The sequence below is a fragment of the Oryctolagus cuniculus genome, chromosome 9, assembly GCF_964237555.1.
Source record: "Oryctolagus cuniculus chromosome 9, mOryCun1.1, whole genome shotgun sequence".
Classification (NCBI taxonomy): Eukaryota; Metazoa; Chordata; class Mammalia; order Lagomorpha; family Leporidae; genus Oryctolagus; species Oryctolagus cuniculus.
The window spans coordinates 126,745,561-126,772,677 of record NC_091440.1 but is presented as its reverse complement, the minus strand read 5'-3'; the positions used below and the strand labels follow the sequence as shown (position 1 = coordinate 126,772,677).

The window sequence follows — 27,117 nt, the reverse complement described above, 5'->3', positions numbered from 1 at the left end:
AATACCAACTTCAAATTTGAATACTTACAGGCTTAGAGTTGCAGGAAATTTTTCAAATTAATTTACTTAAATGCATATTTTTGTTAGAGGAAGATGGAATGATAAATATTTTTAAGCGTAATTGTATAATACATTAAAAAATAGGGTAAGCATTGTGGCACAGTGAGTTGAGCCACTCGTGAGATACACACGGCACTACTGGAGCGCTGTTTTAGTTCAGGCTTCTCAGCTGCTCATCCTGCTCCCTAGTGATGGGCCGGGGGAGGCAGCAGATGATGGCACAAAGACGTGAGTCCCTGCCACCCACTGGGAGACCTGAATGGAGCTGCAGTCTCCTTGCTTTGACCAGGCTGTTGCAAGCGCTTGGGGAGGGAACCGGTGTCTGGAAGATGTGGGTCTCCCTTTGTCACTCTGCCTTTCAAATAAACACATAGTAAACCTGTAAAACAACTCTGAGTGAGAACTAATAGGGAAATAGAGTTCAGAGACAGAGACTATTAAGCATCTACGGTTTGTTTGAAGATGGGCATGTTTGTGTAAATGGAAGATGGTTAGGTTCAGATTTTGTTTGAATCCAAATAGTAACATTTGGGCCTGTTCAAAAAATCTAGTATTTACAATATATGGGAAGTTGGATCCTTTTAATTATTTAAAATTTTAAATCAAAGATTTTAGATAATAAACTTAAGAAAATATTGGGGAGATTACTGTTTTATATTTTATGTTTCCATTTTTCTTTTGATGCCATTTTCCCACCCACTTGTTCAAGCACCCTTATATATTGTTGACAAATGCATTTTTTAAGTATACTTGAAAGTCACTGCTTCGGCTGCCTTGGGGGCAGTTATCCCAGGAAAGAAACGGGTAAGTGGACAATCATGATTTAATTCCATAGTTGCAGAGAGATAGAACATACGGCATGGGTGTCCCAGGGCAGCGTGGTGGTGGACTGGGAAAGTTTGGGTTGGATTCTAAGAAAAAAAGAAAATCCTGTTAGTACAATGACTTTTAAAAAGGGGTTTCAATGGCTTTTGTGCTAATTGAAAAAAATCCATATTAACAGAATCAAAGGGGCAAAGGAGTGTGAGAGCTGGGCATTTATTTGTGGAAGGGTTGGGGAAGATGTTTACATTTGCTAGAAGACCTGGCAGGCCTAGGAGGGAGGCAAAGAACTTTGACCTAAGCAAGAATTCACATGACACAGCACAGTCAGAAGAAAGTTAATTGAATCAGGCCTTTCAGTTCAGGTTTCTAAAGAGGAGGAGAGAGAAACAGAAAGAGAGAGTCTTTGGAGATGGTCTGGTGATGAATTATTTCCTAAAGAAGACACCCATGCTGTGGTGGGGGAGGGAGTTTCTGGGGAATGTCTCCTCTTTGCAAAGCAAGCACAAAACTGGGACCGTAGTCTCTCAGGAAGGGTGAAGAATTCGGATTTTTTGGTGGAGTTTGATTTGAACACAGTGATAGGGATATGAGTAAAGATTTGCATGAGTATATAACCAGTCAGTCAGTAAGTAACGAGGACCTGCTTGGTCTAGGGAGCTCTGGATGTCTGAGCTCTGGATGTCTGAGACTTATGGGGGTGTTCAGCAGGGTCCCCATGCACAGTTCACAGGGTCCTAAAAGCCAGAGAGCATGCACACAGACGGATATGAAGCAACAAAAGGGGCCGGCACTGTGGTGCACTAGGTTAACCCTCTGCCTGCAGTGCCAGCATCCCATGTGGGCGCCAGTTCTAGTCCTGGCTGCTCCTCTTCCGATCTAGCGCTCTGTTATTGCCTGGGAAAGCAGTAGAAGATGGCCTAAGCACTTGGGCCCTGCACCCATGTGGGAGACCAGGAAGAAGTTCCAGGCTCCTGGCTTCAAATTGGCCCAGCCCCAGCCATTGTGGCCATTTGGGGAGTGAACCAGTGGATGAAAGACATCTCTCTCTGCCACTCACTGTAACTCTACTTCTCAGGTAAATAAATAAAAATCTTAAAAAAAAAAAAAAAGCAATACGGTATAATGAGGCAAGACTCTCCACAGAGAGAAATGGTTTTTCTAATTTAGGTAGCAAGGGATGAATGCATTCATTTATACAACGTGTCAGCAAATGCTGGTAGTGTGTTTTGTGGGGGAGTAGTATGTTTTTCTGTGTCCTGAATCATGAGAGACGTTAGTGAAGAATCAAGGGGGAATAGGGAGAGCTAATTCTGATTGTCCTGTGAGGAATAAGATGGTGGTCATCATCAGTGAGTTGGGTTCAAGGACTCCACTCACGTGAAGTTGACAGCCAGAGCAGACACATGGAGTTGCAGATCAAAGCTGACATTTCCAGAACTGGAACAGGAGGATGCCGGGGACAACTGGGCACCTTCTCGGAGGCCCCCGGCCTGGGAGGCGTGGCCATGTGCTCAGTGTGCGTTCCTGGTTCAGTCTGATGCTAAGGGAACGCGTTCTTACAGAAACAACAAGTATCAGTAATGATGTGGATCCTATGAGTGCCAGTCCAAAAAAAAATTTTTCTTTGAGAGTAAATTATGTCCTAGTTGGCTGTGGTTGTTCCAGTAACCTTCCTAGATCTGCGTGTTATGTTAACCAAAATGCAAAAGGCCCCAAGTCAGACACTTTTTGGGCTCTGACAGGATGCTGGAGGTGGAAAACTGCACCCTGACCCTCCGTGGTTGCAGCCACAAAGCAGGCTCAGTGCAAATACTGTGTAGAGTCATCTTTAGCCCTTGTGGCTGAGTGTGTAGGAGACAGAAAGGAGTTGTGAGTTAGGCTTGGTCCCCACCCTCAGATCTCTTACATGCGTGCAGGTGTTCTGAAACACTCGCCCTCCTGGGCATTTCGGATGAGGCGTACTCAGCCTGCACTTGAGTTCCATCCAGATATGCGCACTGATTTTTTCCCCAGCATTTGAGCATTGGTTGGAGGCTGTGGTTCCCAGTGACAGCCAGGGCCGCCTCCATGATGGAGATCCGCCCCTTGAGGCTGGAGGACGCGTGTTTGCGTGCAGGTTTGTCTTGTGCCAATGGAGCCACTGCCCTGCTGCTTTCCAGGGCTCTCCACTTGAGCCCGTGTTGTCCCCGAGTCAGGTTGCACTGGCTCCGATGGGCCGCCCCCCACTGCTTCCTGTTCCCTCCCTCCCAGAAACACGCCATGTACGCTCAGATCTCTCTGCCCCATCTGATGCCCCACCAGCAGTGCCTCTGGCTAAGTGTCCTGGCTTAGGCTTCACATTCCGGGAAATCCGTGTGTTCCTGGATTCTCAGACGCCCAGGGCAGCCGCTCCAGGAAGCCATTTCCAGATCCTGCAGTGAAAATTAATCCCTTTGGCCGTCCCCTGGCAGTGGTTCCTCCCTTTCTGATGCATGTGGCTGCCGTGCGTGGAGTTTAATACCCTGCCATTCCTCCCGTCCAGCTGCCGAAGTCCTGGAGGCGGCTTTTATCCCTTTAGCTGGCGCTGTAGCTGGCAAGGAGGTGGTGCTTGGGAACTGCTTAGTAGCTGGAAGAAAACACATAGTTTCTGACCACAGTGATGGTGATCCAGATACTTAGTAGCTCTCTGACCCTTTGTCCTAAGGCCTCAGCCCAGCAGGGGTATGCAGAAGGTATTCAGTGTGTGCTTAGAGGTTTGGATAGGCAAGAGAGCCTGTCAGTGTTACCGCTGACATTTCAACACCTTCTCTGAGCTTCTGTACCGAGGGACACTGCATTCTTCAGATCCAGGCACAGCCAGCTGGCACATTCTGTCGCTGCTGCTTCCAAGCTGGCTGCACTGTACGAAGCAGTTAATGCGTTAGTTATGCTCGTCCTGGTCGTGATCACCTCGCGCCCACTTGCTGCAGCCAGCGTTAGCTCGCAAGCCTTGACCTTGGCCACATCAGTTGGACTCTGATGAGTGCCTCTCTGGGCCCACGTGCTTGGCGCTGGCCCAAGAATCTGGCAGGTGAGCTTGGCTCACGGTTTAACCTTCAGGAAGCCTTGGAGGTGATGCTGAGCTGGTGCGGGAGGGGGTGGTGCTGTTCCCTGGGCAGAGCTGGGCTTCCCCCATGACCTATGCACTGTTGCTGCTTTACCGACTGTGAATCAGCCCAGCCTTGCCACCAACCACACTTGTGATTCGTGCAGTCTTGCTAATGTCCCCACGCTCCTGATAGATACATGAATCGGTGAGCTGTGAGCCATGCAAGCAGACAGAAGAGGTGCAAGCTTTTAGCTTGCTCTTGCCGGAGCAATTCTTTGGCCCTGTCCACGTTTTTCCTGGTGTAGGTTGGCCTAGAGTTTCTGTGTGTGACTTGTGACTTGCTGTCAATCCATATGTATATATCGTTGAGTTACTTTTTATTGAGATTGTAATTAATACCTATTCAGAATTATTGAATAATCAGGTTTCATGAAGACAGCAGGCATGTAAGCCTTTACGGGACATGGTGATGTCCATCGCCATGCAGGAACACCTGTGTACATGCTGAGGTTTCTGAAAAGAGAGGATAGGGCAGGGCTGTGTGGCTGTCATCTCCTACATGACAGCATCGCACGGGGTGGGGTTGGCATTTGTCCTGTGTCTCCCTAGGATGCCGGAGAATCCTGTGTGCGAACCCTGCCTCCGTCCTCTGCGTCTGTCCCCGGCTCACTGGGAGCGCGGGGTGTGCTCCCCTGTGGGGGTGCTTGGAGGCGCAGCTCCCATGTTTTGCACTGTTTCGCGCACCTGCTGTGGCCCACAGGCCCTCTGGGACATGGCTGCTGCTGTTTCCTGTCCATCTCCTGGGAGCTGCCCCTCATTGCCCTGTGTGACCTTCGCTTTGAGGCATTTTTCTGAACTCTTCCCCATTTTGCTTTTATCATATTGTTGCTTGAGTTTTAAAAAATTAAGGGAAATGCTCTTAGGTTGTAAGATGAATGCAAACATTTATCAAGAGTCGTTTCTCGCCTGCCTTCTTCCCTTCAGTGCTCTTCTGCAGTAGCACTGCCTGGAAGTAACTTAGATGTTAGTCAAGTACAGACAGTGAGAGCCTCAGCTACCTTCAGATGCACTTGTTTTTAACATTTGGCAAGTTGATTTTGTTACTCGTTTCTGTCTCCCTCAATATGTTATATAAAGTGTTATTTATTACTTGAGCATCTGAGAGTAGGTTGCATAATTTGTGTTCCTCCATACCTTAATAATTTAGTTGTTTATATTCTAAACCAGAGTATTAATCATACTTTTTTTAGTGTTCTGTACTTAGGAGTAGTTATTCATCTTCATTGTTTTTCTACAATTTATGATAAAATATATGTAATAGAGAATTTTATTAATATAGTGATTATGTTCTGTATTATAAATATAAACATAATTTATAATTTTAATATATTTTATGATTTATAGGTACAGTATACTAAAATTTTTACAACACAAATAAAAATGTGAAGGCATAAATTATATATTAGTATATAGTACTCAATATGAAAATTAAAATATACATAAAATAATAATTCATAAATATATGTTGAGTATATTATACATATAGTCTATACTAATAATATTATAGATTATAATGAGTTATGATTAGTAATCTGATTTAATACATAAAATATACAAATTTAAAGTTACAAAATATTCATCTAGATTTATCGTGTTTTATAATTAATCTGTTGTATATTTTGGTGTATTTTTTTAAGATTTATTTATTTATTTGAAAGAGTTACAGAGAGAGAAGAGAGGCGGGGTGGGGGTCTTCCTTCTGCTGGTTCACTCCCTAGTAGGCAGCAATGGCCGGAGCTGCACCGATCTGAAGCCAGGAACCAGGAGCTTCTTCTGGGTCTCCCACATGGGTGCAGGGGCCCAAGGACTTGGGCCATCTTCTACTGCTTTCCCAGGCCATAGCAGAGAGTTGGATCGGAAGTGGAGCAACCGGGTCTCGAACCAGCACCCATGTGGGATGGCGGCGCTTCAGGCCAGGGCGTTAACCCGCTGTGCCACAGCGCCAGCCCCTGGTCTATTGTTATGGGATACTTCTCATCTGAATTTATCTGCTGTTTCATCGTAATTGTATCTGAGTCTGGTTACCTGGCTGGAATACTGTATAGATGATGTGTGCTTCTCGGGGATGGAGATTTGCCTTTTCATTCCTCGAAGCACCCTGCATTTTCTCTGAAGTGTGATTCTTCTGTTTTTGTTTCTCTAATGATTAAGTGATTGGTGAAGACACCTTTTGAAGCTGTGCAGATACTTTTGCCTAAAAACTCCTGGGCCACCTGCCTGGCTTCCAGCTCCTCTACTGTACGCACATTCATTAACTGGCTTGAAGATTTTTGTTTTTATTTTATTTGGAATGCAGAGAGAGGCAGGGAGAGCTCTTTCATGTCCTCATTTACTCCTCCCTGTCCTCTGCAGCCAGGGCTGAGCCACACTGAAGCCAGGAGGAGCAGGAACTCCATCAGTCTCCCATGTGGGCAGTGCGCTTGCCTGCTTCGTGCAGTTCTGGACTTAGGTCAATATCCGTCCATCTGCTTATTCATGTGTTTATTTGTAGGGTGAACTGATGGATTCTGGTTTTTTTCCCCAGTGTTTTATAGCATATTCTTCTTTCTTGTGACATTGAAACTGCCTATGATTTGATCAGTAGGAAGTGCGTGTCGTTGGCTTCTGTGTCCTTTCCGCTGTCGTTTTTTGAGCACCTTCTTGCTGTTGTGAGAACAGGATGCAGGCTCCTCTTGGATCTCCTGCGCCAAGCCCTGGGATGACTCACTAAGAATTGCACCCGCCCGTGGGATGTCTCCCCATGCCACAGCAAAGAAATGGACACATGCATGGAGTGCCTTCCAGGGCCACTGCTGAGATAGCCAGACACACATGGGAGGTCTTCCCGTGCCTTAGCTCGGAAACCGACACACGGGTGGATTCTCTCCTGTGCCACCGTGGATGAGAAGTCTACACTGCATGCTTGCACATGGACACACACATACACACACCTTTGTAGCGATCATAAGTTCAAATCTACTCCCCTTCTTCTCAGAAGCATTGATTCCTCAAAAGCAGCACTGGTTTCCCAACTTAGTTCTCCCTAAAACTCTGTTAATGTTCTTTTTTCTGTTAGCACCAAACAGTAGCATAGTGTCTGGTATTCAATTATTTCTTCAAAACACTTTTTAAAAGTAAATCAGTAAGTGAACACTTTTTTTTAAGAAGAAATGAAGATATATTTTATTTATTTGCAAGGCAGAGTGACAGAGGGAGAGGGAGAGGGGTGGCAGGACAGGGTGGGGGAGAGATTGAATGATTTTCTCTCTGTTGGTTCACTTCCAAAATGCTTGCAGTAGCCGGTGTTGGGCTAGCCTGAAGCCAGGAGCCATGAACTCCATCCTCATCCCCCATGTGAGTGGCAGAGGTCTAAGTACTTAGGTCATCCTCTGCTGCTTTCCCAGGCAGCTTAGCAGGGAGCTGGATCAGAAGCAGAGCAAGCCGGAACTCGAACCAGTGCTTATGTGGGATGCTGGTGTTACAGGAGGCGGCCTAACCCACTGTGCCACAACTCCGGCCCCAGTGAATGCACTTTGGTGCTGTGAATTGACCTTCGCTGGAAGAGAGGTTAAGAAACAAAGTGTGAGCCTCTTACCTCTTCCTTCCTCTCCTCCTCGTCCTATAAAGTTATTGTTAAATATACTTGATAATCAGAAGTGGTTACTTTTGTACCAGTATATGAGGAGCAGTGTGGTTTCTGTTTTATCCTGCCTTTCATAGATCAAAACACAAATACGTTTCTATGATGATTTTGTGAAGATTGTTTTCTGAGGCTTTTACTGTTTGTTCTTGAACTTCCCAGGTGGCCGGGATTGTGGGCAGAGCGGATGTGTTGGCGTGCCTGCTGTTCCTGCTGGCCTTTCTCTCCTACAATAGGTATGTGATTCCGGGTGTGCCAGGCACCTGTTCTGGTAGAGGAGGGGCTGTGGGGCCATGACAGGCTCGGCGAGCTCACTGGGGACCAGGGACAGCAGCCCTTCCTTTCCCCAGTATCCTTGGAGAATAGCAGATCTTCCCCCTTTGGGTCCTGTCTAACCTGTGCCCCCACATATTAGAGAGACTGCTTTCCTGGGGTGGGAACCCAGGCTCTAGCTTCTGCAGTCTGCCTGAGCATGGAATTTGGAATCTTAGCTCTGAAATGAAATAGTCCAGGTACACTCCTTTCTCGTCATTGCCCACAGTTTGTCTGACTTCTCCTTTTCATTTTGGCCTTGCATTTTTTTTTTTTTCCATTCTGTAATGTCCTCACCAAAGTAGCTGAAGGCTTAAATACCAAGGCTGGGTAGAAGATAGCATTGCTAAGCCTCCTTTCCACCTCACACATCCTTGCATCAAAATATAGAAGTTTTTCTGCTTTGGGAAACTGAGAAGCAGTGAACTGATTTCCCATGATGTGTGTAACCCAGCCTTCTCCCTGGAGATCAGATTCTCACTCACCCAGGGAGTGGGGCAGTTCAGACAGAGAGTGAATGAGGCAGAGAGCTCAGGGCACGACAGAGAGAAAGGGGGCAGGTGAGCCGCAGGCTGTGTGGTGCAGAGATGCCTGGTTAAGAGGCTCTGACCTTGATCTTTGGATCCCTTGGAGGGCCTGAGATCTTGCATGGCTCTGTGGCTGTTTGAGGAGCACTGTTCCAAACCAGTGATGCTGCCAGTGGCTTCGCTCCACAGGAGACATGTGGCCATGTGCAGAGACCTGTGTGGTTCAACAGACAAAGCGGTACCACTGATGCCCAGTGGAGACCAAGGATGATGGAATACTCCCATCCAAGGGTGCACAGGGCAGCACCTGCGGCAGAGAACTGCCGGGCAGGAAAGTGCCAGCCGTGCTGAGACCGCAGAGCCCTGGCGGGAACCAGTGTGGGCCTTGGGAAAAGAATGAGCTGGATTAACATCTAAGGATTTCCGACGGGCAGAGGTGTTTGTCTCTGTAGCTGTAGTCTCTTGTTCCTGGCTCCTTGGTGTTCCAGTACGTTCTTCGTGTGATGAAACCATGTTGCGAAATCTGAAAATCGAAGCCCAGTTTAACAATTTCTGCTTACTGTGGTTTTGCAGCAGATTAGTAGTCACTTCGCAATGTAAACACGTTCTCAGGCTTTTTCTGGGATGTGGTTGGCAGCGTGATGACGTCTGCAGTGTGTGTGCGTCTGTGATGCTGAGCTGGGTTTGTACAGCTTGTTATTCATAGCACTATCACTTTGAGAAGTGTAACCTGCGGGTGGGCATTTAGCCTTGGGCTTAAGGCAGCCATGCCCTGCTGCAGAGGGCCTGCAGCTGGTGTCCAGAATCGGCTCCTGGCTGCAGCTTCCTGCCCGTGGACATCCTGGGAGGCAGCAAGTGAAGGCTCAAATAGTTGAGGCCCTGTCCATCACGTGGGACCTCGGACTGACTTCCTGGCTCGGGGCTGTGGCCCAGAGCAGCCTTAGCCATACAGGCTTTTGTCTACCGCGAGTTTTATGTATAATTCTCTGCAGTTATTTTAAGACATAGCAATAAGGAGAAGACTTCAGAACCCCAGTGAGAGCCAGTGGGTGTGCACCTGCGGAAGTGAGCAGTGCAGTTTCCTGGTTGTGGGATCAGTTCTGTTTTGTAAGGTGAACGAAAGACTGTAGCACTGGATAGTTTTTGAAAACCCTTGGGGCCAGTATTGTGGCACAGGGAGTGGCCCCTGCCACCTACATGGGAGACCTGGGTGGAGCTCCAGGCTCCTGGCTTCAGCCTTGCTCAGCACCAGCCATTGTAGCCATTTGGGAAGTGAACCAGTGGATGGAAACAGAGCCTCCCCCCACCTGTAATGCCTCTCCAGGAAACACATATTTAAAAAATTCCTGTTGGAAATTAAACTGCAAAAAAAAGCTGTGCCTAATAACACACTTAACAAAAGTAAAAAATTTAAATTGAGCTTATCTGAAAGAAAAGGTTAAAATGTCTGTAGTTTTATCACAGGGGGAAATAAAGATTCTGTTTTGGTAATGTGCACTGATTTTTCTGCTGTATGTGTAGAGGCATATAAAACATTCTAGACCAAAATGTTACTGAGGGTCATAGACGCTGGGCTTGTAGTAAGTCATTGGTTTAGTCGGCCCTGCAGTGCTCACATAGCATTTCACACACTGGGGAACTCAAGCGCAGAGAAACAATGTATCTTACCCCGTGTTACTTGGTTACCTGCAGAGCTATGATTTGAATCCAGGTTGCTGGCTCTAGAGTTTATGCCTATTGTTAGGAACCTGTGTTACTCTCTTGAAGTATGTTTAATTAGCTGGCTTTGCATGTCACCAGGTAAATCTCTACGGTAGCATCTTCAGTGGCTTTTGGGTGTTCATTTATTTGCATATCCTATTTTATCATCATCTTTATATCCCACATATAGGTACCAAATTCAGTACAACAGGGCAATTACTGTTTTCCATCTTAGCAATTTTATTTTATAAGGATTCATTGATTAATTTGAAAGGCCAAGTGACAGAGATAGAGGGATCTTCCATCCGTTTGTTCACTTCCCAAATGGCCACAATGCCTGGGGACTGAGCCAGGCTGAAGCCAGGAGCCTGGAACTCCATCTGGGTCTCCCTTGTGGGTGGCAGGAGCCCAAGCCCTTGGGCCATCCTCTGCCGCCTTCCCAGGCACATCAGCAGGAGATGAATCTCAAGAGAGCAGCCAGGACTCAGACTGAGGCTAGGCTAGGGATGTGGTCTCGCAGGCAGGCGCTTACCTCGCTATGCCCTGTCTTAGCAATTTTAAATACTTGCATGATGACCCGTCTTGAAGAAGCCTTTGGTCGCCTGCTTGAGTACTTAGAGTACAGTGAAATTGGCACTAGGTCTCGCCTTTAGACAGTGACGCCCGTTCCGTGATCTCGCACCTGTCCTGCAGGAGTCTGGGTCCCTGTCATGCTGCGGGGTGTTTTCCTCCCACGGCTTCGCCCACCTTCTTGCTGCTCAGTCTGTTCCTGGGGACCTGCGCCATGCTGGTGAAAGAGACGGGCCTCACTGTGTTCGGCGTGTGCTTGGTTTACGACCTCTTCTCCGTCTGCCACCAGCAAGAGAAGCCGTAAGTCATTTTGGGGCTTTGTTATCGCACAGTGTGTGGACAGGAAAATGCTTAAATCGATGACTTCCGGACTGCCAGTTGCACGGGACAGTAGCACCACACGTGGTTCCGTGTCATCTCACCTTAGCCTGTCCTAGAATAAACCAAGCCTTATTTCATTCAGATGCATGCGTTCTGTGTGTTGAGACTCTTCTCACTCTTAGGAAAATCAGTGAGGATGGTCAAGTTCTTGTGAGCTGGAAGTTTGGAATTGCAAGGTCTCTCTGTGTTTGGTGTGGGTTTGCATGGTGGGCGCATGCTCCTGAGCAAACCTTGGTTCCTGAGCGGAAGTGGTTTCTCTGATTGTTGTGCGTCAGTGGGTGCTGCTAGGATGGGGCCTGTGTCCTGCTCTGCGAAAGGTGCTGCTTTTCCTGTGGGTTTCAGGAGGCAGCTATTGGACTTGCTCAAAGAGCCGGTGAACTGCACCCTGGGCAAGCTTGTTTGCTAACCTGTTTCCATTTAAAACATGCTGGGCATCTGCGTTTGATGCTGTGGGCCACAGATGAGACAAATACCCAGGGCGTATTGGGAGTTCAAGCACCTATTGTAATTTTCTTCCCTTTCAAATCCATACTTAGCAGCAATTTCACAGGCAGATGCTGCTTTTCAGTAATTACCAGGCCATTACATTTGAACTTCTGAAACGTGTCTGGTGTGTTCTCCGGCCCTGTCACGTGGAGAGTTGTTGTTTTTTTCGTTTTTATACTGCTTCGCTCGAAGGCGAGAGCAGTGCTGATGTGATGTGCCTGGGAGAAGGCGTCGCTTGCTGATCACCTCCGTGCCTGGGAGTGTGGTGCTTGGAGATCGTAGGTGTGTGCTCCGTGGGCTGCCTGTGCATCGCAGAGGCGTGGACAGGGAGGGGGCCCACATTCAGGCCACATGTGCCCTGAGCCAGAGGACCCGCCCTTGGCTTGAGTGAGGGGCCTTTCCTCTTTGTCCTCTGAACCAGCGGGGGTCAGGTGTTGCCTGCTACCTGCTCAGAAAACGACCTTGGAGCCTCCACCTTGTCTCTGCCACCCTGCCTCTCCCTCTTTGTCTCCCCGTGGTTGGCGGGAGGGTGTGATGGGGCTGCGGACGCGCCCAAGTGCTATGGTTCATGGCCTTGGCCACATGGTCCTGTGGCTGCATTCTCTCCTCTTCATCCTCTCGCTGTTGGGCCAGGCGTTTCTCGGAGGAGGTAATTCTCCCTTTTCATCCCTTGGCGATCATGCCTAACCCTCATCGTACTCACTCTGAGAGAGATACGGGGTGGGGGGGGCTGGCACTGTGGCTCACTTGGTTAAACCTCCGCCTGTGGCGCCGGCATCCCATATGGGCGCCGGGTTCTAGTTCCAGTTGCTCCTCTTCCAGTCCAGCTCTCTGCTGTGGCCAAGAGGGCAGTGGAGGATGGCCCAAGTGCTTGGGCCCTGCACCCCATGGGAGACCAGGAGAAGCACCTGGCTCCTGGCTTTGGATCAGTGCAGCGCTGGCCATGGCGGCCATTTGGGGAGTGAACCAACGGAAGGAAGACCTTTCTCTCTCTCTCCCTCTCACTGTCTGTAACTCTACCTCTCAAATAAATAAGAGAGAGAGAGAGAGAGAGAGAGAGAGAGAGACGGCTGCTCTTACAGAGCTTCAGAGCTGCACGGCTCCGAGTCTGGGTGCGTGTGTTTTTTTCTGGTTTTTCCTAAAACAGCTTTGAGGTCGCAGAGCCAGGTGTGTTGCCTACAGAGGCCTTCATCCGTCCTCCAGCCTTTCCTACCCTGCAGGAGACTCATCCCCTCCCTACCTGGCCGAGAGCAGACAGATGAGGCTCCTTCCCCCAGGCGCATGTAGGACACGGCGGGAGACAGACACCGCGGGGGTCGTGGGGTCCAGGAGGGCGAAGCTGTCACAAGGAGCTGCTGCAGGCTCGGCCCTGTGTGTGTCACTCACAGCAGCCACTGTCCTTGCCTCACAGAGAGAGACAAGGACAGTAACTCCCCGCAGTCACCCTGCCTGAGTGTGGCACCATGTGCAGATCTGCAGAGGCCCCCAGCACCCTGCCTCTGAAGAAGGGACACAGGCCAGGGCCTTGGGAGACCTCCCAGGATGCCTGCTGCTCCGACAGTGACTCCGGCTCGGGTCTCCCCCATGCTGGAGGGTCACACGCCCCTTTGATAAGCTCACAAGGATGTATCGTGGGACTACTGCATGCACAGTTCTGCATAGGCATGGCCCATCCCCCACTCCCCAGTCACCTGTGCGTTCACAGCAAGTGTCCTAGCCCCAGGAGGGTCTCGAGCTTCTGCACTGTGTGGTTCAGGCAGCAGGAAAGGGACAGCGATAGAGACCAATGTTTTATGCACTTGCCTGAGAGAAAAGTGAGTGACTCTGAAATCCTAAGATTGGGCCATGAGAGTGGAGCGGGAGTTCTTTTATTTGATGTCCCTTGTAGGAGGAAACAGTTTCAGTGAAAGACCAGCTCCTAAATATTAGCTTTTTTTTTTTTTTTTTTTTTTTTGGACAGGCAGAGTGGACAGTGAGAGAGAGAGAGAGACAGAGAGAAAGGTATTCCTTTGCCGTTGGTTCACCCTCCAATGGCCACCACGGCTGGTGCACTGCGCTTATCCGAAGCCAGGAGCCAGGTGCTTCTCCTGGTCTCCCATGGGGTGCAGGGCCCAAGGACCTGGGCCATCCTCCACTTCACTCCCAGGCCACAGCAGAGAGCTGGCCTGGAAGAGGGGCAACCGGGCCGGGACTAGAACCTGGTGTGCCGGCGCCGCTAGGTGGAGGATTAGCCTATTGAGCCGCGGTGCCGGCCTAAATATTAGCTTTTTTAAAAAATTAATTTATTTGTTTGAGAGAGGCTGAGTTACAGACAGAGGGAGGGAGGGAGAGAGGGAGGGAGAGAGAAAGAGGTTTCCCATCCACTGGTTGACTCCCCAAATGGCCATAGCAGCCAGAACCGAGGTGATCTTTGACTGCTTTCCCAGGCCATAGCAGAGAGCTGAATCGGAAGTGGAGCTGCTGGGACAGGAACTGGCGCCCATATGGGATGCTGCTACTGCAGGTGGAGACTTAGCCCACTGCACCATAGCAGTAGCCCAACTTACTTTTTCTTTTCTTTCTGTTGTTTAAAAGTTAGGATGACATGTAGAGAATGGTGTTGTGTGCCCCTGGTTCTACCATCAGCGATTGTTTGAGTGACAATTCCTACTGATCTGTATGTCCAGAAATGCAGAATACAATTATTTTACATGTTTCTAAACTTACCTAGATGGTATCAGTTCCTTCTTTTCATTCAACATTGGGCCTTTGCCATATAGTTGTGTTAATATACAGAGCTAAGTTTTGCTGGTTCTATAATCATCAGAATCTATCCGATCTTCGAGATTTGAAACTTAGGTCATTTCCACATTTTGGCTGTTGCGAGCTGTGTTGCTGTGACTTTTTTTGTGCGGTGTGCTTTTGTGCAGAAACGTGGGGTCTGTGGCGAGCACGCAGGCAGGTGGAGCTGCGGGGACAGAGAGAGGAGTACGGGCTGTTGCGTGTGCCCAGACCCTTGCAGCAGTGAGTGGGTTGGTCCCCTTGTGGCCTTTTCACCATCACTGGGTCGTGTGAGACTTGTAGAGATTTTTGCTCATCAAGTGGTTGCGAATTGGGTCTCAGAGAGCCATGACACAAACGTGATCAGAGCATGTTTGCTCGGCTCAGCAATGAGCAGTGTTTTACAGGATCATTTATGTTGGTGAATTCTGAACACCACTTGGCACCAGATACTGTGAGAGAAGTTCGTTTTGAAGGATGAGGATTGAAAAATGTGTGAGTGCACACGTGTGTTCTTGTGTGTATATATGCATGTGTGCACATGCATGTGCATATGTATATGCATTTGTGTGCATGTGTGTATGTAGGTGTGTATATGCAAATACATGTGCATATATGCAAATGCATGTGTATATATATGCATGTGTGTGCATGTGTGTATATGCATATGTGTGGTGATCTAAGAGGGACTGAGTTCTTTTCTATAGCAGTGATCAATATAAGTTGTGAAATTTTAAAAAATAAAATAATGACATTTTAGGTTAAAAACCCAGTGGTTAAAGGCAGAAATGAAAGCACTGGAAGTTTTGAGAATGGCGGCTTCTGGGGGAGGGACTTGGAGGTGCAGCTGTTGCCTGTTGCAAGCCTTGTCATTCTCTGTTTTCCCCCAATTCTGTGCACGATAGGAGCAATGGGGTCATCCAGCCGTGCGGTCCCCAGCAGCCTGCGAGCGCCCAGCCCTCCTCACCACCGGCCCACCCTCCCCGCGAGAATGGGAGGCAGCAGCGGCTCCCTCCCAAAGGCTCATGGGGTGGCTGCCACGCCACACTGCCACCGGAACCAGAGAGCAGTGGATTCCCGATGTCTCCTCGAGCTGTGTGGTCCCTGATGAGGTACTGGGTTGTGGGTCTGGGGCTGTGTGCGTCTTCCATGTCCAGTGTCGCCAGGTGTGGCTGTGAGGCCTGGAGAATGGAGATGCTGAGTTGCCTCTTGTTCCCTGCCACGTCGTCCCTTGCTTGCTCTCCCTCCCTCCCCTACATTAGACTGGGTCATGAGGCCCAGCTGGAGTAATGGCGGTTCTGCCTGGGGCCCTTGGCCATTTGGGAGCGGAGCAGTGCGGGGTGGGTGTGTGGGGGCCTCTGATTTCCGGGGGCAGAAGCGGGTGTGTCCTGCGCATGCCCTCCCTGCTGTTTGTGTTTCATGTGAGGTGTGGGAGGAGTCCAGGGCACTTCTCTCGTGAGTTTTCTGAGGATGCAGGAAAGTCTTCAGAGTGTGGGATTTAATTCTTTTTTAAAAATATTTTGACCGAGCTGTGAAAAGTACCCTGGCTTTGTGGGCACAGGTGCACTTACCGCATTCCATTGTTCCTAGAATAGCTCAGGCTGCGGCAAGTCGAGATTGACAGGTATTTGTTAAAGGATGAATGAATGTAGGCGCTTTAACTTTTTAAAGACTTCATTTGAGCCATGATTGGTGAATGGATTAGACCCTGAGCTGGACTGCTACCAGGCTGGGGGGGGGGCGGCAATGAGCATTTGTAGGGGGCCTGCAGAGCAGAGAGAAAAAGGCCACCTGGCTGGCAGAAGCCAAGCCCTAACCTCTCTCAAGTGGGAAAGTCCTCGTAGACTGAAGTCGGTGGTGCAGTGAATTGCCTTTGATTGGCTTCTGTGGGAAGCCAGGGTGCTAGAGCCAGCCCAGCCCAGCGGGCTCCTGACTGTTGTGTTTTATGGAACTTGTCTTCGCCGTTCTGGTACTTGACACTTTACATTGTTGTCCTGTTCTTCCTCGGGGTACCTTGAAACTAACCCTTAAAGGTTCTTGGTCATAGCTGTTTTGCTTCTTGGATCTTGCCTGCTTCATTCATCGGTCAGTTCCTGTGCAGAGTCTCCCATGTGCCGGGCATGTTCCTGGCCACGGGGATGTCCTGGAGAAGGGGGAAGGTGAGACCCTGGCTGCTGCGTGCCCCTTCTGCAGAGGAGGACAGCCAAGAGGTCGCCCACAGCGAATGAGCGCTGTGGGTTCCAAAGAGAGGGTGGGGCAGGCTGTGTGAGAGCATGGTGGTGCCTGCGGAGTGTCAGTCCAGGAAGGCTTCCTGGAGGAAGGAGGAACCAACCCTGCAGACATGTTCAAAGACCTGTGGGGAGGAGATGGTGTCTAGCCTGAGACTGAAGCCAGTGGGGAGTGGAGTGGGTGAGGGTAGAGCTTGTGCTGTGTGGGCCCTGGGAAGGCCCTGGAGGGCTGTGTTTTTTTGTAGAGTGTGGGAGGATGTGATGATGTTTCTTCCTTAAACCCATCCCTGTGTCCTTGCCTGCGTGCATACCTGGGGGATGAGGGTGGAGAATGGAAGGGCTCGGGGGGCGGGGGTTCCCTGCAGAATGACGGGGGAGAGAAGGGGTCTTGACGGAGCGTGGTGGAGCCGGAGAGAAAAGATGCTGTGGCTTTGGGGTGTAGCCTGGATATGAACCCAGCAGCATGGATGAATTAGGGTCACGGGGTCAAGGCCATGAGAATCTGGGGGCTCCAGGCTGAAGTGCTTGGGTGGAAGGGGAAGGAAACCTAAGGGGCGGTGAGCTCCCCAGCGGTGTGGCGGAGGACAGAACCCCAGTAGTGAGTGAATTTCCAGGGAGAGGAGGGCGAGGAGCAGTCGTGGTGCCTAGAGAATGTCGACCTCTGCCGTGGTGCACCAGGCAGGACTGCAAGATTGAGTTGGAGAAACAGTGGGGTTTTGACCGGAGGTAAATAAGGAGAGGGAAGGAGTTTCGAGAGACTTGGAAGCTTTGGGGGTGAGCCAGCAGGAGAGGACGGGGCAGGGCTGTGCCTGTGGGGTCCGCTCATGCTTGTGTCCCAAGCTCCTGCCCTAGCGGCTGGCCAAGAGCAGGTGCTGCAGTATTGGAGACAGGAGCAAGTGAGTGAGGGGATGGGAAGGCACGCTGGGGTGAAACGGGGAGCGTAGCGGTGAAGGAGTTGGGAGAAGGGTGGTCGCTGGAGGGATGTGCCTTAGCCGGCTTTGTTTTTTGCTACTGTAACCAAAGCCCCGAGGCAGACAGACTTTTAAAGGAGAGATGTGCTGGGGCTGCAGGGCATGGCCCTGGCATCAGCTCAGCTCTGGCCAGGCCCTTCCTGGCTGCATCACATCAAGCAGAGAGGACGTGCGTGTGTCTGTGTCCGTGTCTGTCGGGCTCATAGCCCTCTTTTTTCAGATACCGGGATTTGGTTGTAGGTGCTCCATCCTTATGCCCGTCTGACCCTGATTTCTTCCCAACAGCTCTACTCATGGACGTCACGGTCATGGTCAGGGTCAGTTTTCCTACCCTTTGTACCTTCAGTGTGTAGCTTTGGGGATTAAACACCTGCCCGAGCTTGGAGGAACAAACCACACCCAAAGGATAGTAAATGTCCGTGTGTGTGTGTGTGTGTGTGTGTGTGTGTGTTTATAGGCTCTGCAAAGAAAGGAAATTCTCACTTAATGAGTTTGCCTCTTTGCATATAAATTCTCTTTCCGTGGCTGATTTTAATCTGTGAGTGTGAGGGCGCTGACGGTGGAGTTGGGAGGGACGTGCCCCCCTCAGAGCTGAGTATTTCCTGAGCGCATGCAGTAGACATAAGTAATCTCAAGAGCGTAAGTTACAGTAAAGTGACCTAATTGGGAAATGATGGCATTTGAGAATTCCTTATCTTTGTAATACGGTTTAATTACGTTTACATGGTTTAATTTCATTGTTGTTAATAACCACATCACAGAATTCCTGACAGGAAGCCGGTGTGAGCCACGCCCATGCAACATTGTACAGGGCAGGCGCAGGCACGTCCCGTGTGTGATCCCACACAGTGTCTCAGCAGCCAGTGCTTCCCTTTGATGTGAGAAACTGAGACTCCTAGAGGTCTCCAGGCCTTGCGTAAACTCACCTAGTGAGTGACAGGGTCAGGATCGGTGCCCAGGAACTTGGCCTTGTAACCTTGTGCCAGGCATCGAGTCCGGAGTCCCGGCTTTGGGTGGTGGACAGGTCACCTGGATCCCTCTCCATGGCGCTGGCCGGCCCGTGAACTCTCCAAGGGTAGAAAAGATTCTTAAATTCATCCTCGGGTACGCAGTGTGATAGCCCTGACTCGCTTTGAGTACCTGGCATCCAGCATACTTCTGTAGATTCCGTTTCACTTCCTTAACCTTCAGCACGCTGTGTGTGGGGAACAGTGGCGTGATGGTGGACTGATGGCAGTGGGCAGGGCAGCTGGAACCAAGTGACTAACAAGTTCATGGTCGCGGGCCACTTTCCTTCAAGGTAGGGAAAGCTGTCCGATTTTCTCTCTTTGGAAAGGAGCAGCATTGTCTATTTGAGCATAAACCTAGGTAGTATTAAAGTTATTGTTTGAAAACTGTGTGCGTATCTCTGGCAGAAGATGATCTGGTTCAGCCAATTGAAGTTCAGAGAGGCTGCGCCATCCCAGCTCGGAAGATCCTGGCTGTGCACGCACAGTGTTTGCTGGCTCGACCCAGGTGGTTACTTTGTGTCTGCGAGCCCCAGTTTTCTCATCTCTGTAAGGGGAAACACCAGTCGCATGTATCTGTCACTGTCAGGCTGTCTGGATTGACGGCTGCCGCAGGCGTATTAGGCCTGTGGATTGGCACCCTAGGATCCCGTGCCCCTTTGGCACGTGGAAGCCAGCAGTGTCGTGGTCATTGTTCCTGTACTGCAGACACGGTGAAGCTGCAGCCTCCAGGCAGGGAGTGGCTGCGGGTGGGACTTCGGGGGTGGTTGAGGTTGAGCTTTGAGGCTGTTGGGGGCATGCGTTTGTGTGCCATGCACTGTTATAGGGGACTGACTCCAGCAGTTCAGGCGTGGTTTTCTGAGGTTGCCCAACGTGGGGAGCACTCCTGCTGTGGGCGTGTGTTTTGGTGTCTGTTTCTCTATGGAACTAGGGATTGGCCTTTGGGAAGCAAGCATAAGGAAAACCCAGAACTGAGGCATCCCCATACTGTTTTCCATATTTCCAATTTGTTTTCCCACCAACAGGGTGTGAGGGTACCCTGTTCTCTACAACCTTGCGGCCATTTGCTATTGGTTGATTTTTGGATTAGGACATTTTTGTCAAAAGCATGTGCTTTTTTTTTTTTTTTTAACCCGTGTGGTGGGATGGTGGTGAGATTTTCACTTTAGTGGATCTGAATAGTTTGTCCCTTATCTTTGTTCCTTATCTTTGTAATACGGTTACATAGGAGTTCTTACACAGGAGTAAGAAACAAAAGGCAGGTTTATCCCAGAGAACAGTTTGGCGCTAAAGTGAAGTTATAACATAACTGAATTAAGGAGACTTGGGACCGATATGAATGTTTTGACCTTTGCTGGTAGAATGGGTTGCTGATCTTTTCAAGGTCATTTTAATATTTTATTTCAGTACGCCTGGGATTGCATTCTTTGTCCCCAAAATAAGAAATGCTATGCAAATTAACCTCCCATGGTAGGATTTTGAGGTTTTCTGCCACACACGGGGTCCTGTGAGGAGGCCTTCTGACCGCCAGCCTCACACAGGGCTGGAGAGAAGCTCCCCGAGGGGTGAAGTGGACAGAACAGACTCTGTGCTGGGAGCCTGCATTACTGGCGAGTCGCACCCAGGCTCTCTAGGGTTCCTGCCCCCTTCTCATTTTCCCATTGATTGATCTCAGCGGAGCCATCTTCAGCCTGATTTGGCTGCTGCTTCCAGAAATGAAATGGCTGGAATAAAAGAAGTGGGGGCTAACTAATGGGTCCACATAGAAACTGGGTCCAGCAGCTAAGAGTAAAGTTTGTAGGTGCGTATTTAGCTAGTATGTCCCCATCCCCCACTTAAGGAACATGCACGCTGTACGGATGAGTCCCGTTCACACAAGGCATCTCATGGCGGCAGGAATTAACCAACATCTTACACTGAAGAGACCTGAAACTCTGTTATGGTGCTGGGAGGCTCCTGTTGGCTCCTTTGCCTTGTGTAAAGGTGACGGGGTCGCACTTCACCGTGGGATTCACCCTCCTCTATGCTATAAATGCCTCCATGCTTCTGCCTTCAGAGGCAGTTTTTAAATGACTGTATTCAGTCTAGTTTGGGAGAAGTGGGAATGGAACGTGCATGTGTCCAGGAAAGATAATTTGCAGGCTGCGTTATGTAATGACACTGACCAAACCAGCCAGCATAACGCACATTACTATCAAGCAACTCTATGTCTTAGTATCATGGTTGTATTTAGAAGGTATAGAGAAAGCACGAGTCACACACACACACACACACACACACCCACCTCCATGAGGTTGGTGCTAGTATTACCCCCATTGTACCAATGAGGACACTGACACTGGTTTATTCCCCGGATGTGCACGATAGAAGCCAAGAGCTCAGAATTCCATGTGGTGAGTGGCAGGGAGCCAACACTGGAGCCATCATCTCCTGCCTCCCAGCGTGTGTAAGAGTAGGAAGCTGGGTTGGAAGCTGAGCTGGGACTTGAACCCAGGCCTTCTGTCAGCAGGGGCCTGAAAGTTCCAAGTGGTGTCTTAACTACTTTGCCAAACACCTGCCTCCGTCAAGACCTTGTTTTCGTCCAGAGTACTGTCATTTGGGTACAACATCCAAATGGTATTCTTTTATCATATTTGCCCTGTATGTGCCCTGAGATTTTTCCCTTTCTTTTTCTTTTTTTTTTTTGGGGGGGGGGGTGTAAAAGAGTGCTCCCATCTGCTGGTTCACTTCTCAAATATCTGCAATGGCCAGGGCTAGGCTGGGTCCAAGCTGGGATCCAAGAACTCAATCCAGTTCCCCCACACAGGATGCAGGAACCCAGTGACTTGAGCCAGCACCTCTGCTTCCAGGGTCTGCACTGCCAGGAAACTGGTGTCAGGAGCTGGAACCAGGAATCGAACCCAGGTACTCCCACAGCGCATGCCCAGGTCTTAATCCCAAGGCTGGATGCTCTCTCCCCCCGTTAACTTGTAATGTAACTGACTTGACCGCAGCTTTGCCCAGCCGCTGTCCCCACGGGTGCACCTGTGCTGCCGGCGTGCCTGGTAGCTTGTGGGGTTGTAGAGAAGGGAGGTGGCGACCACTGCGGGCCAGTGCCCTTCTGTGGAGAAGTTTCCTGGGAAGGTTGGACAGATGGTGGTGTTTTGCTATAGGAATAGTAGGAATGGTGAGAATTTAATTTAAGAAAATATAATTCAGTAGAAGTGTTGCTTTAAAAAATGAGCTGACTGGGTCGCTTGGTGTTCTGGCTTCCTCATTGTGCCCTGTTTACCTGGGTACCAGCATCGGTGTGGCTTGGATGTTGCTTGATGGGTTGGTTTACGCAAGCTGGTTTCCCAAGTTGGTTTAAAATATCTTTGTTTCAAAAGCAAAACTTAGCCCAAGAGTATTTTCTTTTGTGGATAGAGAATTTGAGGAAAGTTTTTTTTCCCCCCCAACTCTGCTTTCTGAGCGTTAGCCAGAGTGATGTTGCTCCCTTGGAACCAGACTTATACTGGTGGAGCCAGAATTACCTTGAACGATGCATCCGGAAGCGGCTTGAAATCATCTGTGATTCCTGGAATGTGCTCAGCTCTAAAAGGGATCGTTTCAATGAAGTGTTCCTTCATTCAGAGCTCACCACTATAGCCTCTTCCAAATAAACCCCAGGCGAAGGAGGCAAGATAGGTTTCATTTTTGGACAGCAGTGGGTGGAGCTGCCGACTGCTGGCAGTCCAGGGTTCATGCCGCTGGCTCTTGTCTGGGTACCAGATCTTGGCGGTCGTCAGTCCCCTGTGAATTTCAGTCTGTGGATGATGAGTTCTTGGCTTTCTCGGTGTGGAGCCGTCAGGCCGAGGCACCTGCTTTCCAACTGGACACACAGGGCCGTATGTCGGAAGGGAGCGCCATGAGGATGCAAGGCGTTGCTGCCTGGCATGCGATGCCCTCGCTGTCACCACTGGCTCTTGGAAGGGGAGCTCAGATCTGCGCTTTCCCGTTCACTTAATGGGCTCCATCTGCGGGAGGTGACCCCTGGCCTGTGTGGCTCAAACGGGGCAGCTGTGACCTCATGGCCACCCAACGGCGCTCCCTGTGGTCTGCAGAACCCAGTGAGAGCTCTTAGCTGCTGTGGGGAGGTTGTGGCTGATTGCGTTGTCTTTGAGGGAGGGCTCCGTCCCCCAGCTTCCTCGTGCCCTGCATTCTGCGTTTCCATGTCGTCTGCTGAGAGAGTGCGGTGGCTGCAGCAGGAGCGGTGTGACCACCTGAGCCCTCAGGGCAGAGGTGACTGCGTCTCTCACAAGAACGTGGTTGCCCACCTGGGCACAGGTCCTCAGCTTGCTTGCTTGCTTTCTTTCTTTCTTTCTTTCTTTCTTTCTTTCTTTCTTTCTTTCTTTTTATTTTTTGACAGGCAGAGTGGACAGTGAGAGAGAGAGACAGAGAGAAAGGTCTTCCTTTTGCCGTTGGTTCACCCTCCAATGACTGCCGCAGCCGGCGCACCGCGCTGATCCGATGGCAGGAACCAGGTACTTATCCTGGTCTCCCATGGGGTGCAGGGCCCAAGTACTTGGGCCATCCTCCACTGCACTTCCCTGGCCACAGCAGAGAGCTGGCCTGGAAGAGGGACAACCGGGACAGAATCCGGCGCCCCGACCAGGACTAGAACCCGGTGTGCCGGCGCCGCAATGCGAGGATTAGCCTAGTGAGCCACGGCACCGACCAGGTCCTCGGCTTTCACACCGTTGGGTGCATCTTCCAGTTGGCTGCTCTGAAAGGGGCTGGCTGGGCACCCATGTGTATTAAGAGTCACAGAACCTTACAGACAGGCTTGCTTGAAACAGTTAAAGGAAAAAAAGTTAAGAATTCGGTCAGCAGTGGGGAAACAGACTTGTGGAAATTCAATGATTTGGAAATTCTCTTGCCCTCCCTCAGTAAGCATCGGGATCATGAATTTCCTCCTGATTGACGTTATGGGCCCATGGTCATCTGTAACAAGGGCCAGACACTGTGTTACACGTTGGATTTCCAGCTTGCCGTTTTAATTCCCGTGGAAAGCCGTGACGGAGGCACTGGTAACAGCACAGGGACTCGTGCCAGAGCGCCTGGCTTCTCACTCTGTCCTGTTGCTGCCTAGCCTGCGTTCCTGATGACTTACATTCTCAGTGTCTCAGTCTCCTCACCTGTAAGATGGGTGTAATACTAGTACCTGCCCCATGAACTCACTGTCGAGAATAAATTAATGCGAGAGTACTCCAAAAAGTTCATGGCAATGGGATTAAAGGATTCTTTTTGTGCAGAGATTTTTGAAATCCATGTGTACAGGGGGTTTTGAAAAAGCTTATGGACCATGCATATTATCAAAACTAAGACTGCAAGGATTCAAGTTTTCTTTTATACATCATAATAAACTTATCATTTAATTGCATTTTTCCATGAGGTTTTGAAATCCCTTTGTAGGTAAAAAGAGCTTAAAATAGCTTTCAGCTGTGAGTTTATAAAGTGCCATTGCTGGGATTTAATCCTAATGTTCATTTCATGTCCAAACCAGTGTTGGCGAGCTGTTGAGAAATCTTGCTTTTCACCTCATTCCCCTTTGCTTTGCTTGGTTTGTGAGGCAAGGTTGTACGGTCTTGATCTGGTTTGCTTGTGGTGCTCGTGTTGCTTTTTTTGGGAGCTTACATTATTTTAGAGGGAAATGGACTGGGAAGGCAACCCTCCCTTTATTGCTGATGAGAAGTCCACCAGAGTTCGGCAGGACAGTGGGGTGCCTGAGCTCACTCTCCATTCTTGACCCAGGAGTGTTGTCCTCATGTGCATCCTCTCAAAGAAATGCTTCGCGCTGAGTTTCTGAGACGTACAGTGGCTTCTTTGTGATAAAAATTTTGGATGTGTTTAAAATCACCATTCAGTAAAGCATCACTTTATGAATAAATCGTTAGGTTGGACATCAAATAATAAGGACTTAATTTATCAGTCTTTTTAAAAGACAGAGAACCTTATAACCATATGGGAAGATGTGTTTCATTTGTGAATTTTTAATACATTCATATTACTCAAACCATGAATTTTATGACTTTATATATGAGCTGGAAATACACATTGATTTTGAAATCGCCCTGAGCTGAAGTCTCCATGAGGGGCTGCCATTAATGATTTCCCTTAATGCTTTAGTCTATGGGAGTATTGATGAAGTGTGCAAAGGGAGTAGAAACGTAGATTTGTAGGGGGTGAAGACAATTAATATATCATAATGTGGGGAGAAGAGTACCCCAGCGAGCTGCCAGAGGTGGATGGAGGGAGGGCACCGTGTGTGCATCCTAAGATCCGGGTCAGCACCAGGTCCTTCATGAATGGCTGATACTGTCCAGCTGTTGAGTGGTAGAGCTTTGCATCCTGATGCTTGTGTCTTCGTTATAGGTTTTTCTCAAGCTCTGCATTTGGCTCCCAGCCATGATTTTTCCCTGTGATTATGGAAGGAATGTGGCTTTGTGTAGGGAATAATGATCCATACCGCAATTATGAGGGGAAAAAAGTGGTTGGGTGGGCATCGTGATGCTGTGGATAAGGCTCCTTTTGGGGTGCACCGACCTCACCTGCCAGAGCTTGGTTTGACTTCCAGCGCTGCTTCTCGCCAGCTTCAAGCTGACGTGTCCCCTGGGAGTCCCTCTCACTCACGTACAAGACCCGGATGGACTGCTGACTTGGGTCTGCCCCAGCCCTGGTTGGGGGCATTTGTGAGCCAGTGGATGGGAGACTGGCCTCTGTCTCTGTGTGCAGCTCTGCCTTTCTAATAAATAAAATCTGAAAACAAAACAAAGCAAAGATCTCTTTGGTTCTAAAACTGCATTTCGGGTTGCGGTGCCAGCTCAGGGTGAGCTGGATCGTTTGTCCTCAGAGCTCTGTGTTTGCCTTCTTGGACCTGCGAAGGGCAGGGACCTGTGTCGGAGGAGTTGAGATTGGATGCCTGGCTGCGAACGTTTCAGGATGTCTGCAGACAACACGTGCAGGTGAGATGGTGGCTGACAGCGAAGAGAACAGAGCGTCTCGGAGGCTCCGACTCCTGCTTGTCCCCCCTTGCTGTTGATGCAAAGCTGAACGATACAGAGGTGCTGATGCATTTTTCTTGATGTTTTTGTTTTGGAAAGAGAATAGCTGTTTCCTGGGCTGTGCTGGCTGGAGACAGAGAAATGAGAGGCAGCGTGAGCTGGTCCAAGGAGCCTGGCTGGCTGGTGGGGAGGCGGCGTCCTGCTGGGGTTCTGACCTGCCGTGGCCCGGGGCCCCTGGCCCGGTTGCTTTACCTCCGTGGGTCGTGTTTGTTCTCACCTGTAAGAAGTGCAGGTGACATGCAGTGCAGTGGCCTCACGTCACTGGATTGTCTTCAAGCTCTCATGAGACTGTGCTGTCACCTTTCCTCTTCTGTTTTGGGCCTCAGAGCCCGTTGGCGTGTGTGTGTGGTTGGGAGTTGGGGTGGGGGGGAAGCTGCAGATTGGGCCTGAAATGAGATTCTGTAACGGGGCTTCTTGTAAGGCACTGAGCAGATGGTGGAGGACATGTTGCTAGTGCGTGTTCTCTCATCATTTGCCTTTCACGCCCTGGATTCTTGGCTGCCGAAGTCTTGGGCCACATGTGTGGATGGAAAGCATCAATATTTAAAAAGGTGAAACTTTAAAGGATTAAATGTCTCTGCCGTCAGCTGTTTTAGGTATAAAGTTGTACATTTTCAAACTGACCTACACTGACTCCTGAGAGACAGCTCATGGGTTGCCAGACATTATTATATTAAACATTTACTGTATATGAATGTCTTAGGCATCATTTGCTTACAAAGAGTAAAACTTAAAAAATACTTACTTAAATACATTGGTGCATTTATTAGGAGGATGCATTAGATCTAACAGCTCCCAAGGACTGGGCTGGGGCCTTGTTTCTGGACACGAAGACTGGCAAGATCAAAACGTTTATTTATTTATTTATTTTGCCTCTTTGGGACTTTGTGGTCTGTGTTTTTCCCCCTCCCCCCCCGTTTTTAAAGGCTGAATTTTCTTAATTTGAGTCTGGGACTGCCTCAGTTCCAGGCAGATACTATCTCTCAGTTCAAGTCTGTGCACGAAGTGGACTAGAACTACTGTGCTGTGACTCCCAGTACTAGGCACCGAGACTGAGTGCCCCAGGCTGGGTTAGCTGGCATCTTGATGGAGAAGTCATACACACAGTTAGCATGCAGGGCAGTTTTAACAATTACGGGATACACAGTGGAGGTCAGCTTACCGGCTGGGAAGTGTGACTCCTGCTGGGTCTTAGAAGATGAGGCGCTGAGCTGGACAAGGTGGCCGCTTCTCTGCAGAAAGCACAGTGCAGGTGCAGGCACAGGGTGTGCACCTGCTGGGACTTTGTGCAAGCGCACACGTGCAGTAGCAGCCAGCTCAGGACATGACGCGGGGGCAGTGGAGCGGGGAAAGCAGGCAGGTGTCCTGGTGTGGAGCAGCCTGAGAGCAGTGCCATTGGACTGTGGCTGCCGTTGATGGGAGTGGAGGGCACAGTCGCATCTGTACCTGCAGTAGGTTCCG

At 49.6% G+C, this 27,117-nt stretch overlaps 1 protein-coding gene across 2 annotated transcripts in view; it reads left to right on the top strand.

Moving 5' to 3' along the window:
• The window catches only part of TMTC1 (transmembrane O-mannosyltransferase targeting cadherins 1), a 255,008-nt gene that overhangs the window by 18,484 nt on the left and 209,407 nt on the right, over positions 1-27,117 (top strand). For both annotated transcript variants that reach the window (XM_070049600.1, XM_070049599.1), the window contains exons 3-5: positions 7,794-7,867; positions 10,865-11,041; positions 15,274-15,480. In XM_070049600.1, the coding sequence (XP_069905701.1) occupies positions 7,794-7,867; positions 10,865-11,041; positions 15,274-15,480 (458 nt within the window). The remainder of the gene's footprint in view (positions 1-7,793; positions 7,868-10,864; positions 11,042-15,273; positions 15,481-27,117) is intronic.